The sequence below is a fragment of the Entelurus aequoreus genome, linkage group LG24 (genome assembly GCF_033978785.1).
Source record: "Entelurus aequoreus isolate RoL-2023_Sb linkage group LG24, RoL_Eaeq_v1.1, whole genome shotgun sequence".
Classification (NCBI taxonomy): domain Eukaryota; kingdom Metazoa; phylum Chordata; class Actinopteri; order Syngnathiformes; family Syngnathidae; genus Entelurus; species Entelurus aequoreus.
The window spans coordinates 38,623,261-38,644,532 of record NC_084754.1 but is presented as its reverse complement, the minus strand read 5'-3'; the positions used below and the strand labels follow the sequence as shown (position 1 = coordinate 38,644,532).

The window sequence follows — 21,272 nt, the reverse complement described above, 5'->3', positions numbered from 1 at the left end:
TTTCCTTCAAAAATAAGGACATTTCAATGTGACCCCAAACTTTTGAACGGTAGTGTATATATATATATATATATATATATATATATATATATATATATATATATATATATATATATATATATATATATATAAGAAATACTCCCGAATTCGGAGGTCTCAAGGTTGGCAAGTATGAACAGAACTCAAATACACCTATAAACGAGGCATGATGATGCAATATGTACGCACAGCTAGCCTAAATAGCATGTTAGCATGGATTATTAGCGCTCCACGCGAGTCAATAACATCAACAAAGCTCACCTTTGTGCATTCACACACAGCAAAAAAACGTTTGGTGGGCAAAATGTCTCAAAGAATGAGTGGCATAAAACACGTCTTTCTGTGGCAGCGTCGGAGAAAGTTGTACATGTAAACCAACTACGGTGAGTTCAAGGACCGCCCAAAATTAGTCGGACAAATGCTGTCATCAGTGAAGTATAAACACAAACATATTAAACAGTGGGCTTCCCAACAATTAGGAAGGTGTGTGTCATGTTTGTCCTCCAACAGAAACATTATTAAAACAATCAATCAATGTTTATTTATATAGCCCTAAATCACAAGTGTCTCAAAGGGCTGCACAAGCAGCCAGTCTGTCTCACACTTGTGACCAGTCTGTCTCACACTTGTGACCAGTCTGTCTCACACTTGTGACCAGTCTGTCTCACACTTGACTCAATGCCTGCAGGCACAAGACATTGAAACAACGTTGACAACTTGTTGAAATAAACCCTGATGTTGAGCAACATTGAAACAACATGCTTTTTGACAACGTTTAATCAATGTTGGCTTCTGACGTCGATTTGATCATTGAAATTTGGTCATCAAGTCAAGTCAAGTCAAGTCAACTTTATTTATATAGCACATTTTCAACAACTGTTTAGGTTGCACCAAAGTGCTTTACAGGTTAAAAAAGCATGGAGCAAACAAAAAACAAACAAAAAAAACCAACAACAACAAAAAAAAACAACAACTAAGCAAAACAAAAAACAAACAAACAAAGAACATAAACAATGAGTGTGCTAAACAAGACAATACAAATGCAATACGGTAAAAGGGGTCGAATAAAAAGTTTAAAAAAAAAAAAAAATTTTTTGCAGAAAAAAAAAATAATAATAATAATAAAAGTGCTACAAATTGAAAAATACAACTAAAGCGAAGGGGTGGGAGGGGGGGGGGGGACTAGAAATGGTGGCCTAGTGGGCGGACTCAGCTCGGGTCAAAGGCCAGCGAGAAGAGGTAGGTTTTAAGGAGGGTTTTGAAGACCCCCAGGCTCCGGGCTGACCTAATGTGGAGGGGAAGGCTGTTCCAGAGCTTAGGGGCGGCAACGGAAAAGGCTCTGTCCCCTCTGGTCTTTAGCCTGGATCTGGGGACCGCCAAAAGCATTTGGTCAGCTGACCTCAAGGCTCTAGACGAGGTATGGTGATGCAGCAGCTCGGTCAAGTATTGTGGGGCCAGACCATTTAGGGATTTAAAAACAATTAAAAGTAATTTAAAATCAATGCGGTGACGGACAGGGAGCCAGTGGAGTGAGGCCAGCACTGGGGTGATGTGCTCGCGTTTTTTGGTACTGGTGAGGAGACGGGCAGCCGCGTTTTGCACAAGCTGCAAACGGCGGAGTGATGCCTGATCAATGCCAGCGTACAGTGAGTTATTGTTGTCTAGCCGGTGTGTGATGAAGGCGTGGATAGCAGTCTCCAGGTCGCTCTGGGAGAGATAGGCCTTGGTCATTGCTAGGGTTCTGAGATGGTAAAAGCTGGTACTAACCACTGAGCTGACCTGTTTGGTGAATTTGAAGGCACTATCAAAGATCACACCGAGATTTCTCACGGAGGACCGGATGTTTACACCCAGAGGACCAAGAGCACTGACAGACGAGACTGGAGATGTATCGCCGAAGATGATTATCTCGGTCTTGCTCTCATTAAGGTTGAGGAAGTTAGCACTCATCCATGCTTTAATGTCAGTCAGACAGTCAAGCAGTGGTTGAAGTGCGACCTGTCCTGTGGCCTTAAGAGGTAAATAGATCTGAACATCATCGGCATAACAGTGGAATGGGACATTGTGCTTGACCAGGATTTCACCTAAAGGTAGAATGTACAGTAGGAAGAGTATGGGACCCAGGATTGACCCCTGAGGAACACCACAGGTAAGGGGGGCCACCGAGGAGAGAAAGTCTCCTAGCTGCACAGAGAAACTCCGGTCAGTTAGGTAGGACTGAAACCAGCTTAGGGCTACACCTGAGATGCCCACGTACTGCCTCAGTCGTGACAGTAGAATCCTGTGATCCACTGTGTCAAAGGCAGCTGTGAGGTCCAGAAGCATCAGGATCACAGGACTACCAGAGTCAGCGGCCAGAAGCAGATCGTTTTGCACCCTCAGGAGTGCCGTTTCAGTGCTGTGAGATGTTTTGAAACCAGATTGGAATTTCTCGTGGATGTTATTTGCAGCTAGAAAAGATTGTAACTGGACATACACTACTCTCTCAAGGATTTTGGACAGAAAGGGTAACTGAGAGATAGGCCTAAAGTTAGAAAGAACAGACGTGTCAAGATTTTTCTTTTTAATTAAAGGCTGCACCACAGCATGCTTAAAAGCAGCCGGGACATATCCGGAGGAGAGGCAGGTGTTAATCAACCATAAAATAGTAGGGCCAACTGAATCATGGACTTCTTTGAGAAGGCGAGAGGGAAGGCTATCTGATGGGCAATATGTGGGCCGCAGGTGTTTGACTGCGTCCGAGAGGGAGGAGAGGGAAATAGGCTCAAACTGCTCGAAAACAGCAAGCTGGGGAAGCGGGGGAGGGGGAGGGAGAGGAGGAGCGGAGGTGTCAGATGGTCTGAGTGCAGAGATTTTGTCAATGAAGAAGTTTAAGAAACTTTCACAGAGGACAGGTGAGGGGACAACAGGTGACACATCACGGGGGTTGATGAGAGAATTTAAAACTTTAAAAAGAACTTGGGGTTTATGACTGTTACTGGAGATCAAGGTGGAAATATACTTTGTTTTCGATGCTTTTACGGCTCGCTGGTATTCAGACACGGAGTCCCGCAGGATTTGGAGGGAGACATGAAGCCTATCCTTCACCCACTTTCGCTCCGCGCGCCTGCAAGCACGTCTGAGAGCGCGCGTAGAGTTATTTAGCCATGGTGTTAGAAAAGCTTTGCTACGTTTGGATCTAAGGGGCGCAACAGAGTCCAAAATATCAGTGCAAGCCGAGGTAAACATGGAAAAAATCTCGTCAGCAGTAAAATCACAGTTTACACCCAGTACACAGATTGAATGACTATTGAAGGCAACTGAAAACATAGCAGCAGTTGAAGGGTTGATCATGCGTGAGCGGCGCTCGGGGACATAGCTGGAATTATTGCCAGAGCACGGGATTACCGTTGTAAACAAAATTGGTGAATGGTCGGAGAGAGACATAGCACATATTTCATTTACAGAAACAGATAAACCATATGATACCACGAGATCTAAAGTATGTCCCTTTTCGTGTGTCGGGCCAATGACAGATTGCTTGAGGTCAAATGAATCAAGGAGATTCAGAAAATCTCGGGCCAGAGGTTTTGATTGGCAGCAAACATGAACATTAAAATCGCCGCAAATTACAATTTGGTCGTAATTCACCAAAATCCCCGATAGAAAATCAGCAAAGTGATGTAAAAAGTCTTTGTTGAATTTAGGTGGACGATATACCACTGCGCACAGAACAGGGGGAGACAGAATTAATTCAAAGAGTTGTAGTTCAAAACTAGCATAGGTAACGTGTGGAATCTGCCGACAAGTGAACGAAGATTTGTGAACAGAGGCTAAACCTCCTCCGCACCTGCCTGTAGTCCTGGGGGAGTTGAGGAAATCACAGTCCGGTGGAAGCAATTCGGAGAACGCCACATTGTCTCCAACAGTCAGCCAGGTCTCGGTGAGGAACATAAAATCCAACTCTCGGGTGGTAAAGAAGTCATTGAGCCAGAACGTTTTGTTCGCCAAGGACCGGACATTTAACAGGGCCATCCGAAGATTAAACTCCTCGCTAGCAGGTGATACAGCACGCTTCAGCATGCGTAGGGCGGAGCGGTCCAAACCACGCCCAAACCCACGGGCCGGAGAGCACCGTGAGACCAAGCCAGGAGGAGCGCGGCCCGGAGATGCCGCCGGGTTAACCGGGAGGAGAAGCAGCGGAGAAAGGCCGGAGGCAGCAGCGGTCGCCGGCGCCAGGAGGTCGCCCAGGGTAGAGGCGACAGGTTGGATCCAGCGCGCTGTGCGCCGGACATCGGAGGTACGCCGGCAGCGTCCACCAGGAAGGAGGCGATGATCGAACGTGCGAGAGGATGACAGCAGGATCCTGAGTTTCACCAAAATACCTCCCCTCCTCCCCCGCCTCTTGGAGCGCCTTCTTCGTGAAGGAGCCGCCGGCGCACGACGCAGGTAAGCGGGGATACCTGACAGCACGCGAGGGGGGTTTGTCCAATTTCCCGAGTCGAATCTGGGTACCCATGTCTCGCTAAAGTTTTGAGCTCGGATATTAAACAGTGCTTGGCGATCATAGCACAGTAGAGCAGAGACATCCCAGTAAGTGCATAAAAATGAGGCTACAGCAAACAAAAAACAGAGGCTTCGAGACAGACGACTCGCCGAACAAGCTGGCGCCATCTTGTCGCGTCACCCCGGTGTGTCATTTCCCAACCAATATTCTACAACACAAATACAAGGTTGAAACAACATGCTTTTTGACAACGTTTAATCAGGTTGTGACGTTGATTTGATCATTGACATTTGGTCATTTCTTAACCAAAATTATACAACACAAACACAACGTGGAAACAACATGATTTTTGACAACGTTTAATCAATGTCAAGTTGTGGTGTTGTGAAATTTGGTAATTTTCCAACCAATATTCTACAACACAAATACAACGTTGAAACAACATACTTTTTGACAACATTGATTTTAACATTGAAATGTGGTCATTTCCCAACCAATATTCTACAATACAAATACAACATTGAAACAACATCTTTTTTGACTACGTTTAATCAATGTTGGCTTCTGACGTTGATTTGACCATTGAAATTCGGTAATTTCCCAACCAATATTCTACAACACAACGTGGAAACTTCGTGCTTTTTGACAACGTTTAATCAATGTCGGGTTCCGACGTTGATTACGCCATTGAAATTTGGTCATTTCCCAACCAATATTCTACAATACAAATACAAGGTTGAAATAACATGCTTTTTGACAACATTGATTTGATCATTGAAATGTGGTCATTTCCCAACCAATATTCCACAACACAAATACAACGTGGAAACAACATGCTTTTTGAAAACGTTTAATCAATGTCAAGTTGTGATGTTGATTTGATCATTGAAATGTGGTCATTTCCCAACCAATATTCTACAATACAAATACAACGTTGAAACAACATGCTTTTTGACGACGTTTAATCAATGTCAGGTTGTGACGTTCATTTTACCATTGAAATTTGGTCATTTCCCAACCAATATTCTACAATACAAATACAACGTTGAAACAACATGCTTTTTGACAACGTTTAATCAGGTTGTGACGTTGATTTGATCATTGACATTTGGTAATTTCTTAACCAAAATTATACAACACAAACACAACGTGGAAACAACATGATTTTTGACAACGTTTAATCAATGTCAAGTTGTGGTGTTGTGAAATTTGGTAATTTTCCAACCAATATTCTACAACACAAATACAACGTTGAAACAACATACTTTTTGACAACATTGATTTTAACATTGAAATGTGGTCATTTCCCAACCAATATTCTACAATACAAATACAACATTGAAACAACATCTTTTTTGACTACGTTTAATCAATGTTGGCTTCTGACGTTGACTTGACCATTGAAATTCGGTCATTTCCCAACCAATATTCTACAACACAACGTGGAAACTTCGTGCTTTTTGACAACGTTTAATCAATGTCGGGTTCCGACGTTGATTACGCCAAATTTGGTCATTTCCCAACCAATATTCTACAATACAAATACAAGGTTGAAATAACATGCTTTTTGACAACATTGATTTGATCATTGAAATGTGGTCATTTCCCAACCAATATTCCACAACACAAATACAACGTGGAAACAACATGCTTTTTGAAAACGTTTAATCAATGTCAAGTTGTGATGTTGATTTGATCATTGAAATTTGGTCATTTCCCAACCAATATTCTACAATACAAATACAACGTTGAAACAACATGCTTTTTGACGACGTTTAATCAATGTCAGGTTGTGACGTTCATTTGACCTTTGAAATTTGGTCATTTCCCAACCAATATTCTACAATACAAATACAACGTTGAAACAACATGCTTTTTGACGACGTTTAATCAATGTCAGGTTGTGACGTTCATTTGACCTTTGAAATTTGGTCATTTCCCAACCAATATTCTACAACACAAACACAACGTGGAAACAGCGTGCTTTTTTGACAACGTTTAATCAATGTCAGGTTGTGACGTTGATTACGCCATTGAAATGTGGTCATTTTCCAACCAATATTCTACAATACAAATACAATGTTGAAACAACATGCTTTTTGACATTGTTTAATCAATGTTGGCTTCTGACGTTGATTTGACCATTGAAATTTGGTAATTTCCCAACCAATATTCTACAATACAAACAGCGTTGAAATAACATGCTTTTTGACAACATTGATTTGATCATTGAAATATGGTCATTACCCGACCAATATTCTACAATACAAATACAACGTTGAAACAACATGCTTTTTGACATTGTTTAATCAATGTTGGCTTCTGACGTTGATTTGACCATTGAAATTTGGTAATTTCCCAACCAATATTCTACAATACAAATACAGCGTTGAAATAACATGCTTTTTGACAACATTGATTTGATCATTGAAATATGGTCATTACCCAACCAATATTCTACAATACAAATACAACGTTGAAACAACATGCTTTTTGACATTGTTTAATCAATGTTGGCTTCTGACGTTGATTTGACCATTGAAATTTGGTCATTTCCCAACCAATTTTCTACAACACAAACACAACGTGGAAACATCCTGCTTTTTGACAACTTTTATTCAATGTCGGGTTCTGACGTTGTTTAGGCCATTGAAATTTGGTCATTTCCCAACCAATATTCTACAATACAAATACAACATTGAATCATCATACTTTTTGACATCATTGATTTGATCATTGAAATTTGGTCATTTCCCAACCAATTTTCTACAACACAAATACAACGTTGAAACAACATGCTTTTTGACGACGTTTAATCAATGTCGGTTTCTGACGTTGATTACGCCATTGAAATGTGGTCATTTCCCAACCAATATTCTACAACACAAATACAACGTTGAAACAACATGCTTTTTGACATCCTTTAATCAATGTCAGGTTGTGACTTTGATTTGACCATTGAAATGTGGTCATTTCCCAACCAATATTCTACAACACAAATACAACGTTGAAACAACATGCTTTTTGACGACGTTTAATCAATGTCGGTTTCTGACGTTGATTACGCCATTGAAATGTGGTCATTTCCCAACCAATATTCTACAACACAAATACAACGTTGAAACAACATGCTTTTTGACTACGTTTAATCAATGTCGGCTTCTGACGTTGATTTGAACATTGAAATTCGGTCATTTCCCAACCAATATTCTACAATACAAATACGTTGAAATAACATGCTTTTTGACAACATTGATTTTAACATTGAAATGTGGTAATTTCCCAACCAATATTCTACAACACAAATACAACGTTGAAACAACATGCTTTTTGACGACGTTTAATCAATGTCAGGTTGTGACGTTGATTTGACCATTGAGATTTGGTCATTTTCCAACCGATATTCTACAATACAAATACAACGTTGAATAAACATACTTTTTGACGTTTAAACAATGTTGGATTCTGACGTTGATTTGACTATTACTTATATAAGACTTTTCAAGTCATTTTGACAGTAGACTAATATAGCTAATATAGACACTTACATCATGTGTTGTCTTCATTATGACACTTATATAAGACTTTTAAAGTAATTTTGATAGTAGGCTAATATAGCTAATATAGACACTTACATCATGTGTTGTCTTCATTATAACACTTATATAAGACTTTTAAAGTCATTTTGATAGTAGGCTAATATAACTAATATAGACACTTACATCATGTGTTGCCTTCATTATAACACTTATATTAGACTTTTAAAGTAATTTTGATAGTAGGCTAATATAACTAATATAGACACATCATGTGTTGTCTTCATTATAACACTTATATAAGGCGCTTAATTTTTTGTGGCTTCAGACAGATTTTCTTTTTGTCGTATTTTTGGTCCAATACGGCTCTTTCAACATTTTGGGTTGCCGACCCCTGGCCTAGTCTTTGGGCAGGACACTCTACCCACATGCTCCCAGTGCCACACACACTGGTTGAGATGTACAAACGTTTGTAGCTTAAAGATGTAGAAAATGGGTTTCACGATGTGAAGCGCTTTGAGTCTCTAGAGAAAAGGCGCTATATAAATATTGTTCACTTCACTTGATAACCTTACTTTCATGTGAATGTATCATTGTTGTGTACGCACACATTTGTTGCGGATTGAATAGAAGAAGTGAAGGAAAGTGTCCGTAATAGTTGTGGAAATGTTGACCTTTGTGTGACACTGTGTGTTGTATTAGTGTGTCATTTTGTTTTCGTATTCGAAATGAACATAACATAGAAAGCATACGCTCGCTAGTTAGCGATTAGCGCTGATAGCCATACGATTTCACATTGCTGTGTATTTTCAAAGGACATTGCTATCACCGTGCACTCTATGAACTTAGCAACAATTAGTAAGGCCAGTTTGTCTTATAGGCTTTGTTCAGGTCAAGTCCCATTTTTGGCCCATATGCGACCTGTATTGGATTTTTTCATGTCCATGTGAACAGTGCAATTTCCAATTTTTCATATCTAACCAAGGCCTCTTTCGTACGTGGAAATACATCTGATAGATATGCTGTGCGTCCTTAATGTGAACGCTTCCGCACTCAGGTTGCATTTATCCGACCAGAACATCATCAGAAAGTGTCATAATTATTGGCCAAGATAGAGGGTTGCAAAATAAATAGTCGACAACGGGGCAGAAAACAGGTAAAAATAATATGTTTTTAGGACCCCTCCTGTCTCTCTCTTCGAAGCAAAGTACCCCATAAAACTGCCAGAGCCTAAATCCTTGTCCTCTTTAATCTTCTACACCAGGGGTGTCAAACTCATTTTAGATGGGGGGACCACATGGAGAAAAACCTACTCCCAAGTGGGCCGGACTGGTAAAATCACGGCAAAATAACTTAAAAATAAAGACAACTTCTTTATTTTTGTATTTATTTTTATTTTTTTATTATCTATTTTTTAATTTTTTAAATTATATTATTATTATTTTTTTAAATGATTATTATTTTTAAAAAATTAGTTTTCTTCGTTTAAAAATAGAACAAGCACATTCTGAAAATGTACAAATCATAATGTTGTTAGTTTTTATTTTTACACTTGTTGTTTTTAATAGTATTCTACCTTAATTTGACGTTATTTATACTTTCTGAAGAAATTATGTGATAATACTCGTCAGTCAACTCATTGGTGTTAATGTTCAATTTATCAAGATAAAAAAATAATATCAAAATCAAATTACAGGATGTTATTTATGTAGTTTGATCATTTTCCTGTATTTTTTTTTTTACATATGTAGCATAATCTACAAAGATACAAATAATTGCTATTGCGACATCTAGTGGACACATTTAGAACAGCTGTTTCTTTCATTCCAAAATTTTGGCTCCTTTTTAAACTAAGCAAACTCATCCGTCAGGCCGTACGTTTGACAACCCTGTTCGACACGCAATAATATGGTTCAGAAAATGTCGACTTTGATTGCACAAAACCTTTGAAATTGCCACAAATGCGCCACACCTGAGACCGACTAGAGTGGAAGCCATGTTTATTTCCACTGCAGCACGTGTGGCGTCATGTCCGCATGCGGGTCAGATTGCATTCACATTAGAAATCGCTTTTTTTTTTGGTAGTGTGAACGGCCACTAAAAAGATGAGATTTGACCAAATAATCTGAATTGGACCCTGCAGTGTGAACGTAGTCCCACACTCATGCTACATGTTAACAGTTTGAGCGAGCTAACAGTGTTATGCTTTTAGCTTTATTTATTTTTAAATAGCAGAAAAAAATCAATCATTTCCTGAAATGGGGCAGCACGGTGGCACAGGGGTAAGTGCCTCACAATACGAAGGTCCTGAGTAGTCCTGAGTTCAATCACGGGCTCAGGATCTTTCTGTGTGGAGTTTGCATGTTCTCCCCGTGACTGCGTGGGTTCCCTCCGGGTACTCCGGCTTCCTCCCACCTCCAAAGACATGCACCTGGAGATAGGCCCCTCCCACCTCCAAAGACATGCACCTGGGGATAGGTTGATTGGCAACACTAAATGGTCCCTAGTGTGTGAATGTGAGTGTGAATGTTTTCTGTATATCTGTGTTGGCCCTGTGATGAGGTGGCGACTTGTCCTGGGTGTACCCTGCCTCCCGCCCGAATGCAGCTGAGATAGGCTCCAGCAAACCCCTGCGACCCCAAAAGGGACAAGCGGTAGGAAATGGATGGATGGATGGATGGATTTTCTGAAATAGAGTTACTCTGATTAGTCCAGGAATCGTTTCACTCCATTATTAAATGTACCATTACTTAAAGGGGCCCTATTATGCAAAACCCATCTTTTCCTACCTCTGTGTTTGGGATCTGCATAAGTCCTGGAAATTTGAAATCGAACGGTGAAGGCACGGCGGAGATATTTATAAAACACTTTTGCTTTCCTTCACACTTCCGCTTATCAAGCCGTTTGGAATTTGCTCTGCACCATGACGTCAGCGGATATGTCCATATATGGTATAAATTCACCCAAAGTGCTTTGTGCGAGTCCGCCATTGTAGTCAATAAGCTCTTTCTCTTTCTCTGTCCTCTTGTCGTGGGGCAGACTGGCCCGTACGTGCACGTGCATCCTCCGGTGTTATTTCTAATATAAAGCAGCGTATAGTTCTAACTTATATCTGTCAGTAGACTCGCTATGGAGCATACTTGCCAACCCTCCCGATTTTCCCGGGAGACTCCCGAATTTCAGTGACCCTCCCGAAAATCTCCCTGGGCAACCATTCTCCCGAATTTCTCCCGATTTCCACCCGGACAACAATATTGGGGGCGTGCCTTAAAGACACTGCCTTTAACGTTCTCTCTCCCCTGAAACCTTCACCCATTAACAGCCGCACGCTGTCCAGGTGTCCGCTTTTCCTCCATATAAACAGCGTGCCGGCCCAATCACATAATAATGTAGCGTTGGACGGGTTTGACAATGGTCTTTACTCGAAGATGTCAAGAAAGGCTGACACGTTGTATGATCTTAATTAGTTAATTTCAAGCACACACAAGTGAATGCAAGCATACTTTGTCAACAGCCATACAAGTCACACTGAGGGTGGACGTATAAACAACTTTAACACTGTTACAAATATGCGCCACACTGTGAACCCACACCAAACAACAATGACAATGTGGCTTTTAATGCCTCCCAATCAAACACTTTTATGTTAAAATACTGAACAGATGTTTACTTTATCCCAATAAATATCTGTTCAGTATTTTAACATAAAAGTGTTTGATTGTGAGGCAATAAAAGCCACAACATACTGAACAGATGTTTACTTTATCCCAATAAACATCTGTTCAGTATTTTAACATAAAAGTGTTTGATTGTGAGGCATTAAAAGCCACAAAATGCAACGGGTCCATCAGACCCACAAACGCTGGCTGAGTAACAACAATATGAACGTTGCACGGAAAATTTCTCTACCAGTTTCTGCATCCCACAGGGATTCTTCTTTTGTGTTTCTGCACCTGCAGTTCCCACACAAGGTTGCAACATTGTTTGTCAACACTGTCTGCTCTCATTTTCTCGCACATTTGACCCTCTGATGTTCTGTGTACCTACACTATGTCCTCCTCCTGTCTAGGCCTGCTGTGTGTGTGTGTGTGTGTGTGTGTGTGTGTGTGTGTGTGTGTGTGTGTGTGTGTGTGTGTGTGTGTGTGTGTGTGTGGTACACAGAACATCAATTTCCACACTTCTATTAGCCCCGGACCCGGACATCTTATATGTAATAGAAATGTGTAGGGGGGGTGTATGGTGTGTGGTCATTAAATATGTATTCTGATATATGTTCTTCACAGAAAATGAGCCAAAGTCATTGAGTCTCAGTTTGAAAAATTAATTAATTGTATCATTTTTCTTTTAATAAAAAAATGAAATCGGGTCCCACAGACCCGAACACCACATAAGGGTTAAATCATAATATAATGCGCCTTATAATCCGGTGCGCCTTTTGTATGAAAATAGAACTGAATAGACCCGCTCATCGGCAGTGCGCTTTACAATCCGGAAATTATGGCAAAACAATTATTTTGTCTTGATTTGTTTGTTTGAAATGCATCCCCATTAGTTGCTACACACTAATCTTCCTAGGGCCCATCGCCCGAGAAAATCTTATGTCTTAATTTGTGCGCTTAAAAGTAGATACAAATTAGGGATGTCCCATAATGGCTTTTTTGCCAATATCCGATATTCCAATATTGTCCAACTCTTAATTACAGATACCGATATCAACCGATACAGATATATACAGTCGTGGAATTAACACATTATTATGCCTAATTTGGACAACCAGGTATGGTGAAGATAAGGTCCTTTTTAAAAAGAATTATAAAATAAAATAAGATAAATAAATTAAAAACATTTTCTTGAATAAAAAAGAAAGTAAAACAATATAAAAACAGTTACATAGAAACTAGTAATTAATGAAAATGAGTAAAATTAACTGTTAAAGGTTAGTACTATTAGTGGACCAGCAGCACGCACAATCATGTGTGCTTACGGACTGTATCCCTTGCAGACTGTATTGATCTATATTGATATATAATGTAGGAACCAGAATATTAATAACAGAAAGAAACAACCCTTTTGTGTGAATAAGTGTGAATGAGTGTAAATGGGGGAGGGAGTTGTTTTGGGTTGGTGTACGAATTGTAAGTGTATCTTGTGTTTTTTATGTTGATTTAATAAAAAAATAAAAATAAAAAATAAATAATTAAAAAAAATACCTATACCGATAATTAAAAAAACGATACCGATATTTTCAGATATTACATTTTAAAGCATATGGGACATCAAAATGCTTAATCAATCATAAATTAGTTATACTTGTATAGCGCTTTTCTACCTTCAAGGTACTCAAAGCGCTTTGACACTATTTCCACATTCAACCATTCACACACACATTCACACACTGATGGCGGCAGCTGCCATGCAAGACCCTAACCACGACCCATCAGGAGCAAGGGTGAAGTGTCTTGCTCAAGGACACAACGGACGTGGCGAGGTCGGTAGAAGGTGGGGATCGAACCAGGAACCATCAGGTTGCTGGCACGACCACTCTCCCAACAGCGCCACGCCGTCCCCGTCATGGTTTTACATTACATTACATTACATTTACGCAAATCCCATAGGGGTGATGGAAGGATGGGCAGCGCCTGAGAGCTGCGGCCTGCCACCATGCCCCCCTCTGTTGCAAGTCTCGATATGTACGTTGTAATATGTGTATGTGCTTTGCTATGGAGGTTTTTTCCCACTCAAGACTGGGCCCCCTTAGGAGCCCAGTCTAGATTGTATTTTTTTACTCATCCTTCCCAAGCGTTGACCTTTTTCCCATCTTTTACGGGGCGCCTTGTAGCGACCCATCAGCGTTCCTGTTCTGTAACACTGTACACTGTTTGTTTGTTTAACCTTGAACGGGTTTGTGCTGAAAACAAAGTTTCGTTGTACTTGTGCAATGACAATAAAGACCTACCGTATTTCCTTGAATTGGCGCAGGGAATATAGTATTCGCACGTCTAGAATTACTGCCGGGTCAAACTCGTTTCTCAAAATAATTAACGCATGCTTGGCCTTATCGCCGGTTTATTATTGAAGCCGGATCAAATTCGTTTTGCAAAATATTAATTTTATTATCGCATGTCTATAATTTTCACCGGGTCAAACTCGTTTCGCAAAATATTTAGCATATGGCTAGAACTTCCACCGGGTCAAATTCGTTACGTCACGAGTGACGCATCTGTCCTCATTTTGAAAATGGAGGAAGCTGATTTCAGTAGTTTACAATCGCACAAAGGAAAAAAGATAAAGAGCTATTCAGTAGGATTTAAGGTCCAAGCTATTGAATACCGGCACAGTATGTTAAAGAGAACAGTAAGCATCTATGTTTTATTAATATACCTGTTATGTTCAAATAACAGACACAACAGCCTCGCTCAACTTCACAACAGCACTCTCCTTTATTTCAGTAACTTCCTCAAAAGGCCCAGCCCAACTACGGTGGCTTCAAGGTATCAAAAGGCACAACGTAAATAGCCTGAGTAAGACAGTAGAACACATTACCAATAGGCATTCAAGTATAAGAACAGTATTTAAGATTAACTTGAATGAACACAACATTTCCCCTCCTCTCTTAAAACTTCAAGTATGGAAGGTGGCCACAAAGTCCTGAAAACGCTCAGGGCGTGCACGGGCCCTAACAGGCCGAGGCTCAGGAGCAAGGGGGACCGGCAGTGGGGCCGGTGCTGGAGCAGGGCACTGCGCGACCGGCACAGCCTGGGCGAGGGGTGCTGCCACTGGATCGGGCACCGGAGGGCGTGGCCCCAATGCGGGAATGTTCGGTGCCACCCCTGTGACGTGAGGCTGGTGAGGAGGGGCAGGTACCTTGCGCAGGCAGCTAGCGTGCCAACGGGATCCATCGGTTAACTGAAATGAAGCTGGGCCCAGCTGGCGGCTGACCTGGTATGGAGCAGACCAGAATGTTGACAGTTTGTTGGCGCGGTGGGGCCGGCGCGCTCTGACCCAGTCCGACACTCTGACAGCTGGCCATTTAGCCCTGTGCTTCTGATCGAACCTTTGCTTCATGGAAGTTTGTTGTCCCTTGACGCGAGACTTGACTGCTGCTGAGCATGGTCGCGGGCTCGCGGCCATCGGTGGGCGGAGTCTCGACAGGGGAAGCACAAACTCTCGACCCACCATGAGGCTGGCAGGAGAGACCCCTGTTGTAGAGTGGACAGTCGCCCTGTAGTGGAGGAGGGTCTGATTCAGTGCAGCCTCCAGCGAGTATCCCTCGGACATGTGAGCACGCAGTCCATTCTTCAGTGATTGGTTGTACCTTTCCACCCCCCCGTTTGCCTGGGGGTGGTAGACGGAGGTTCTGATGTGAGTAACACCCTTGCTGGCAAGGTAGGCGGTGAACTCCGAGGACAGGAACTGAGGACCGTTGTCCGTGGTGATGGCTCGGGGTAAACCCCAACGGGAAAACAGGCGGTCCAGGAAGGCGACGACGGCAGCAGAGGTGACCGTTCCCATGGGAGCCACCTCAGGCCACTTGGAATGCAGGTCGTAGACCACCACAAGAAACCTCTGGTGGTGTGGCACATTATGCAGCTCACCACAGATATCAAGCTGGAGATGGTCCCACGGTTTAGTTGGCCAGTCCAGGGGCTGGAGTGGAGGCGAAGCGGGTGGCCCAGTCTTCCCACTGGTGAGGCACGCTGCACAGGAGCGGATGAGTCCCTCCAGGTCTCGATCGATGGCGGGCCACCACACTGTGTCACGGCACCTTTGCTTGGCTTTGACTATGCCAAGGTGACCCTGGTGTGCCATCTGTAAGACACACCCTCTGAGGGCTACTGGGATAACAGCGCAGTGTCCCCGGGTGATGCAGGCCTCACCCCAGCATGACAGTTCGTTCTTCACACGGGAATACGGCTCTAGCTCAGGTGGGACACGGGAAGGCCAACCGTGTCTGATGTAGTCACGCAGCATGGTGAAGACAGGCTCGGCTGCTGAGGCCGTCTCCAAATCACGAAGGGAGACAGTGTCCTTCAATGGTGAGTGGACCAGGTGGACCACGTCTTCTTCGTCCTCCGGGGAGACAGCGGGGCCCTGGGTGGTGGCAGGACGGGACAGGTAGTCTGCCACCACGTTATTCCTGCCAGGGGTGAATTGTAGCTGAAAGTCATACTGCTGCAGACGGTCTGACCATCTGTGAAGACGGAGGGGCCTGTGCCCCACACCAGAGGTAGACATCAGGGTCGTCAGGGCCTGGTGGTCCGTCCGTAAAGTAAAGGACCTTCCGTATAAGTAGAGATGCCAACGCTCACATGCCCATATACAGGCGAGTGCCTCCCGTTCGCCCACTGAATATTTCTGCTCAGTGGGGCTGAGCGCCCAAGAGGCAAACGCTACCGGTCTCTCTACGCCATCATGGATCTGTGACAGAACGGCACCTAGAGCCACTGCGGAAGCATCACAGGTCACGAATGTGGGGCTGTCCAGTTGGAAGTGCGCCAGGATCGGAGACGTGGTGAGGAGCCGCTTCAACTCGTCGAAACCAACCTGGCACTTGGGAGTCCAAGACCATGGTGTCTCCTGCCTGAGCAGCATCCTGAGCGGGGCCGTAATGGAGGAGTACTGAGGCAGGAACCGCATGTAGTAGGCTGTCATCCCCAAAAATGATGCCACCTGGGAGGCCGTCGCAGGAGTGGGGACGTCGATGATGGCATCCACGTTCGACTGGAGAGGCGAGATGCCGTCGGCGGAGACACGGAACCCAACAAAGTCTATGGCGGGTGCAGCGAAAACACACTTCTCTGTGTTCAGCGTGGCATGGTGGCGCTTGAGTGCGGTGAAAACCTGTTCCAGGCGGGCATCGTGTGTGGCAGCATCTGGCCCATGCACCACAATATCATCCAGATACACCACAGTCCCAGTGCAGCTAGCGAGGATTGTGGACATGATTTTCTGGAAACAACTCGGCGCTGAATTGAGCCCAAAAGGCATCCTCGTGTAGCGGTACAGGCCAGTGTGGGTGATAAACGCTGTCAAGTCCCTACTCTCCTTATGTAAAGGGACTTGTAAATAGCCCTGGCGCAAGTCCAATTTACTGAAAACTCGGGAGCCGTGGAAGTGTGTAGTGAGTTCCTCCGTCGTAGGAAGAGGATATTTGTCAGGCACCACTGCCTTGTTCACTTGGCGGAGGTCGACGCAGACTCTCAGTCCGCCCGACTTCTTCTTGGCGATGACAATGTTGGACACCCATGGGGAAGCGTCGATGGGCTCTATGATTCCACCAGCCTGGAGGCGTTGAAGCTCCTGCGTAACGCCGTCCCGCAAAGCCAGGGGAACACGGCGAAGGGGCTGGACCACGGGAGGCACGCTGTGGTCCAGGAGTGGCTTGTGTGTAAATGAGCTGAGGCAGCCCAGGCCGTTAAACAGCTCCGGCTGGTCGTGTTGCCTCGGAGACGCTACGTGTAGAATCCGCATACCGCTGTTGTCCTGCAGGGTAAAACCCAGGCTAGTGAAGAGGTCGAGGCCCATGATGTTCTCGCCGCGGCGCGTGATGTGGAACGGGAAACGGTCCACAGCTGTAGAGGTGTAACGAACCGGGAGGTAGAGAAGGCCGACGACATCGATTTTGCTGCGGCCGTAGCCACAGAGGGCAGTGGACGGGGGCTGTAGCTGTCTGTTCGGGAAGAGCAGGTTGCAGGTGTCGACATTCAGTAGTGACACTTTGGCCCCAGTGTCGAGGAGGAGAGGGACACAGCAGTCATCCAGGTAAACAGGGCACCTCGAGAAAGTCGCTGAGTGGGGGCCTACAGTGCGCACAGGCACCGCCGGGTCATGTGACTGTGCATCAGGGTAATCGGCCGGAGCGGACCGGCACCACCTGGCAAAGTGGTTAGGCTTCTGACAACGGCGACAAGTTTGGCCCCTAGCAGGGCAGTCCTGGGCCCTTGTTGCATGGCGGTTGGAGCCACAATTCCCACACCGTCTCTGTTGACGTGTTGGCTGGGGACGCGCTACCTGTATAGCAGCATCAGGGTCTGAGGTTGATAGCTGTTGCACTGACTGTTCAATAACAGGGGTAGGCCTATGAGGCTTATTTTCCGCAATTTTGGCCGCACATTCAGTAGCCGATTCCACTTGTATTGCGATTATTAGTGCGTCATCAAGTGTCAAAGTTGCATCCTTGAGTAACAACTCCTCCTGCACTCTGGGATTAGACGTTTTCTCAATGAGCTGGTCTCGAATGAGTTCATCAGTGAGGTTGCCGAAATTACAGTTCTGTGATAGGGCTCTTAAATCTGCTACATACTGCCTGGCAGACTCACCCGGGCGCTGACATCTTCGTCTGAACTCCAACCGGCGGAGTAGGATATTCTGTGATTTTACAAAATGTCCGCTCAAAGCTGTTATGACTGCATCATAAGTGTCCAGCGTACCGCTGAGAGAATTGAAAATTCTGTTCCCCTCCGCTCCAAGCAGGTGTAGGAGAATGGCGCGCTTCCTCGCGCTAGTGGCATTGTCCAAACCTGTGGCCAAAAGATACGTCTCAAAAGACGATTTCCACTGATTCCAGGGAATGACAGGATCGCCCGGGAGGGGTAGAAACGGGTCCGGAGGTGGCAGGGAGAATATAGGTGTGTCAGCCATCCTCGTTCGCCAAATGTTATGTTCAAATAACAGACACAACAGCCTCGCTCAACTTCACAACAGCACTCTCCTTTATTTCAGTAACTTCCTCAAAAGGCCCAGCCCAACTACGGTGGCTTCAAGGTATCAAAAGGCACAACGTAAATAGCCTGAGTAAGACAGTAGAACACATTACCAATAGGCATTCAAGTATAAGAACAGTATTTAAGATTAACTTGAATGAACACAACAATACCGTAGCTGCGTGTGTGAAATACTGTATAAGTCATTAAATGACTCCCGCCTCCTGGTGGTAGAGGGCGCTGCCGCGCTAGTGATCCTTCTTGCGACTTCCGGTACTGCAGAAGAAGTGAACACACGCAGCAAGAGATTTTTTTTTTTTAACAAGGAGGATTACATACCGGTATCTAAAATAAAACAGTTTTCTAAACTGGACTTTCAATGGAAGCAGGAGGTAATAATTAAAGGAATATCTCCATCGAGACAGAGACTTTTAAAACGGAAAAAAGAAAATAAGGAAGACTTCTATAAACAAGTTATCGATGCTTTTGGTCAGAAGGAGCTGCAAATGGACTCCATTTATAAGTACAGGTAAGACCATAATAACGTTTTTTTTTAATTAAATGTGCTTTTCATGATGGTATGCTTACATCACACTCAAAGCGCACACCTAAATTTTATGGATTCCTTTTGGTAAACGCCGGAGTGAGAAGAGGTTTTAAAATAATTACCGCATGCACGGCCATCCCGCCGGTTTCCGGTAAACGCAGGAGTGACAGGAGGTTTTAAATTAATTAACGCCCCTGCGGCTATTCGAGGAAATACGGGATCCTATTACGTGCAGACCTGATTCAGGACGACAAATGAAGTAACACATTCAACAATATGGCACAAATAACAATATCCCTGATCACTTCATTTGTTTACATTCCTCCTTGTTGCCAACTCCACTAGTGAAACGTACGATGAATAACTTGAAAGTGTCGTGTTGTCCTTCAAAGGGCATAATGTTTGCATGTTGTGCCTCATAAATGCCGAGTGCACACAACAGACCGTGAGGTGAATGTGTGTCCAGTTGTGGCCATTTCTCAAAGACCAATGGACTCTAGCTGAGCCCCCATATGGTTGAAAAGGGCACCCGGGGCCGCGGAGAGGGACAGCTGACCAAACCAGACACACTGAGCCTTTGAACACAGACGTGATGGTCAAAGAGGACGCACGCCCGAACACTCACCACCAGGCCAGTACACGCATTGTCGTTTATGGCGACTTTTTGTCAGATAGTAGCAGTCGCATGCCACACCCCTTCATGGCGTGTTTAGATAAAACAACTACGTCTGGCCTGACTCTGATCTGTGACTGACATCACAGCCAACACACATGTTTGGTATTAGTCTTGGTTAAGTTCAGGGATTCTCAAACTGGGGTACGGTTACCATTAGTGGTACGCCAAAGAATCAATGAAGTAATTAGTGTTTTACAATCAGAAGAATCAGAATCAGAAGAGTTTTTATTGCCATTAGAGATGTCCGATAATGGCTTTTTTACCGATATCCGATATTTCGATATTGTCCAACTCTTAATTACCGATTCCGATATCAACCGATACCGATATACACAGTAGTGGAATTAACACATTATTATGCCTAATTTTGTTGTGATGCCCCGCTGGATGCAATAAACAATGTAACAAGGTTTTCCAAAATAAATCAACTTAAGTTATGGAAAAAAATGCCAACATGGCACTGCCATATTTATTATTGAAGTCACAAAGTGCATTATTTCTTTTTAACATGCCTCAAAACAGCAGCTTGGAATTTGGGACATGCTCTCTCTGAGAGAGCATGAGGAGGTTGAGGTGGGCAGGTTTGGGGGGGGGGGGCAGGGTTTTAGGGGTAGGGGGTAGCAAGGGGTGTATATTGTAGCGTCCCGGAAGAGTTAGTGCTGCAAGGGGTTCTGGGTATTTGTTCCGTTGTGTTTATGTTGTGTTACGGTGCGGATGTTGTCCCGAAATGTGTTTGTCATTCTTGTTTGGTGTGGGTTCACAGTGTGGCGCATATTTGTAACAGTGTTAAAGTTGTTTATACGGACACCCTCAGTGTGACCTGTATGGCTGTTGACCAAGTATGCCTTGCATTCATTTGTGTGTGTGAAAAGCCGTAGATATTATGCGATTGGACCGGCACACAAAGACAGTGTCTTTAAGGTTTATTGGCGCTCTGTACTTCTCCCTACGTCCGTGTACACAGCGGCCTTTTAAAAAGTTATACATTTTACTTTTTGAAACTGATACCGATAATTTTGAAACCGATACCGATAATTTCCAATATTACATTTTAAAGCATTTATTGGCCGATAATATCGACAGTCCGATGTTATCGGACATCTCTAATTGCCATTGTTTGAGAACGGGTTCACAAACTAGGAATTTTACTTGGTGCAATCATGCAACGTAAAACACATATAACACAGAATAGTATTTATTTTTAAATATTCAAAGAAGGGTTGAACGGTATACCGGTACTAGTATAGTATCACAGTACTAATCAATCAAAAATGGTACCGTACTC

General features: G+C 43.7%; 1 protein-coding gene across 3 annotated transcripts in view; it reads right to left on the bottom strand.

Annotated features, from left to right (window-relative positions):
* Positions 1–21,272, bottom strand: part of prickle1a (prickle homolog 1a) — a 119,667-nt gene that overhangs the window by 23,241 nt on the left and 75,154 nt on the right. Inside the window, exon 1 of one of the 3 annotated variants that reach the window (XM_062035385.1) lies at positions 19,434–19,474. The exons of the other annotated variants lie outside the window; for them this stretch is intronic. Coding sequence (XP_061891369.1) covers positions 19,434–19,438 — 5 coding nt within the window. The 5' untranslated portion in view covers positions 19,439–19,474. Of the gene's footprint in view, positions 1–19,433; positions 19,475–21,272 lie in introns of those variants that run through there. 3 annotated transcript variants of the gene reach the window in all.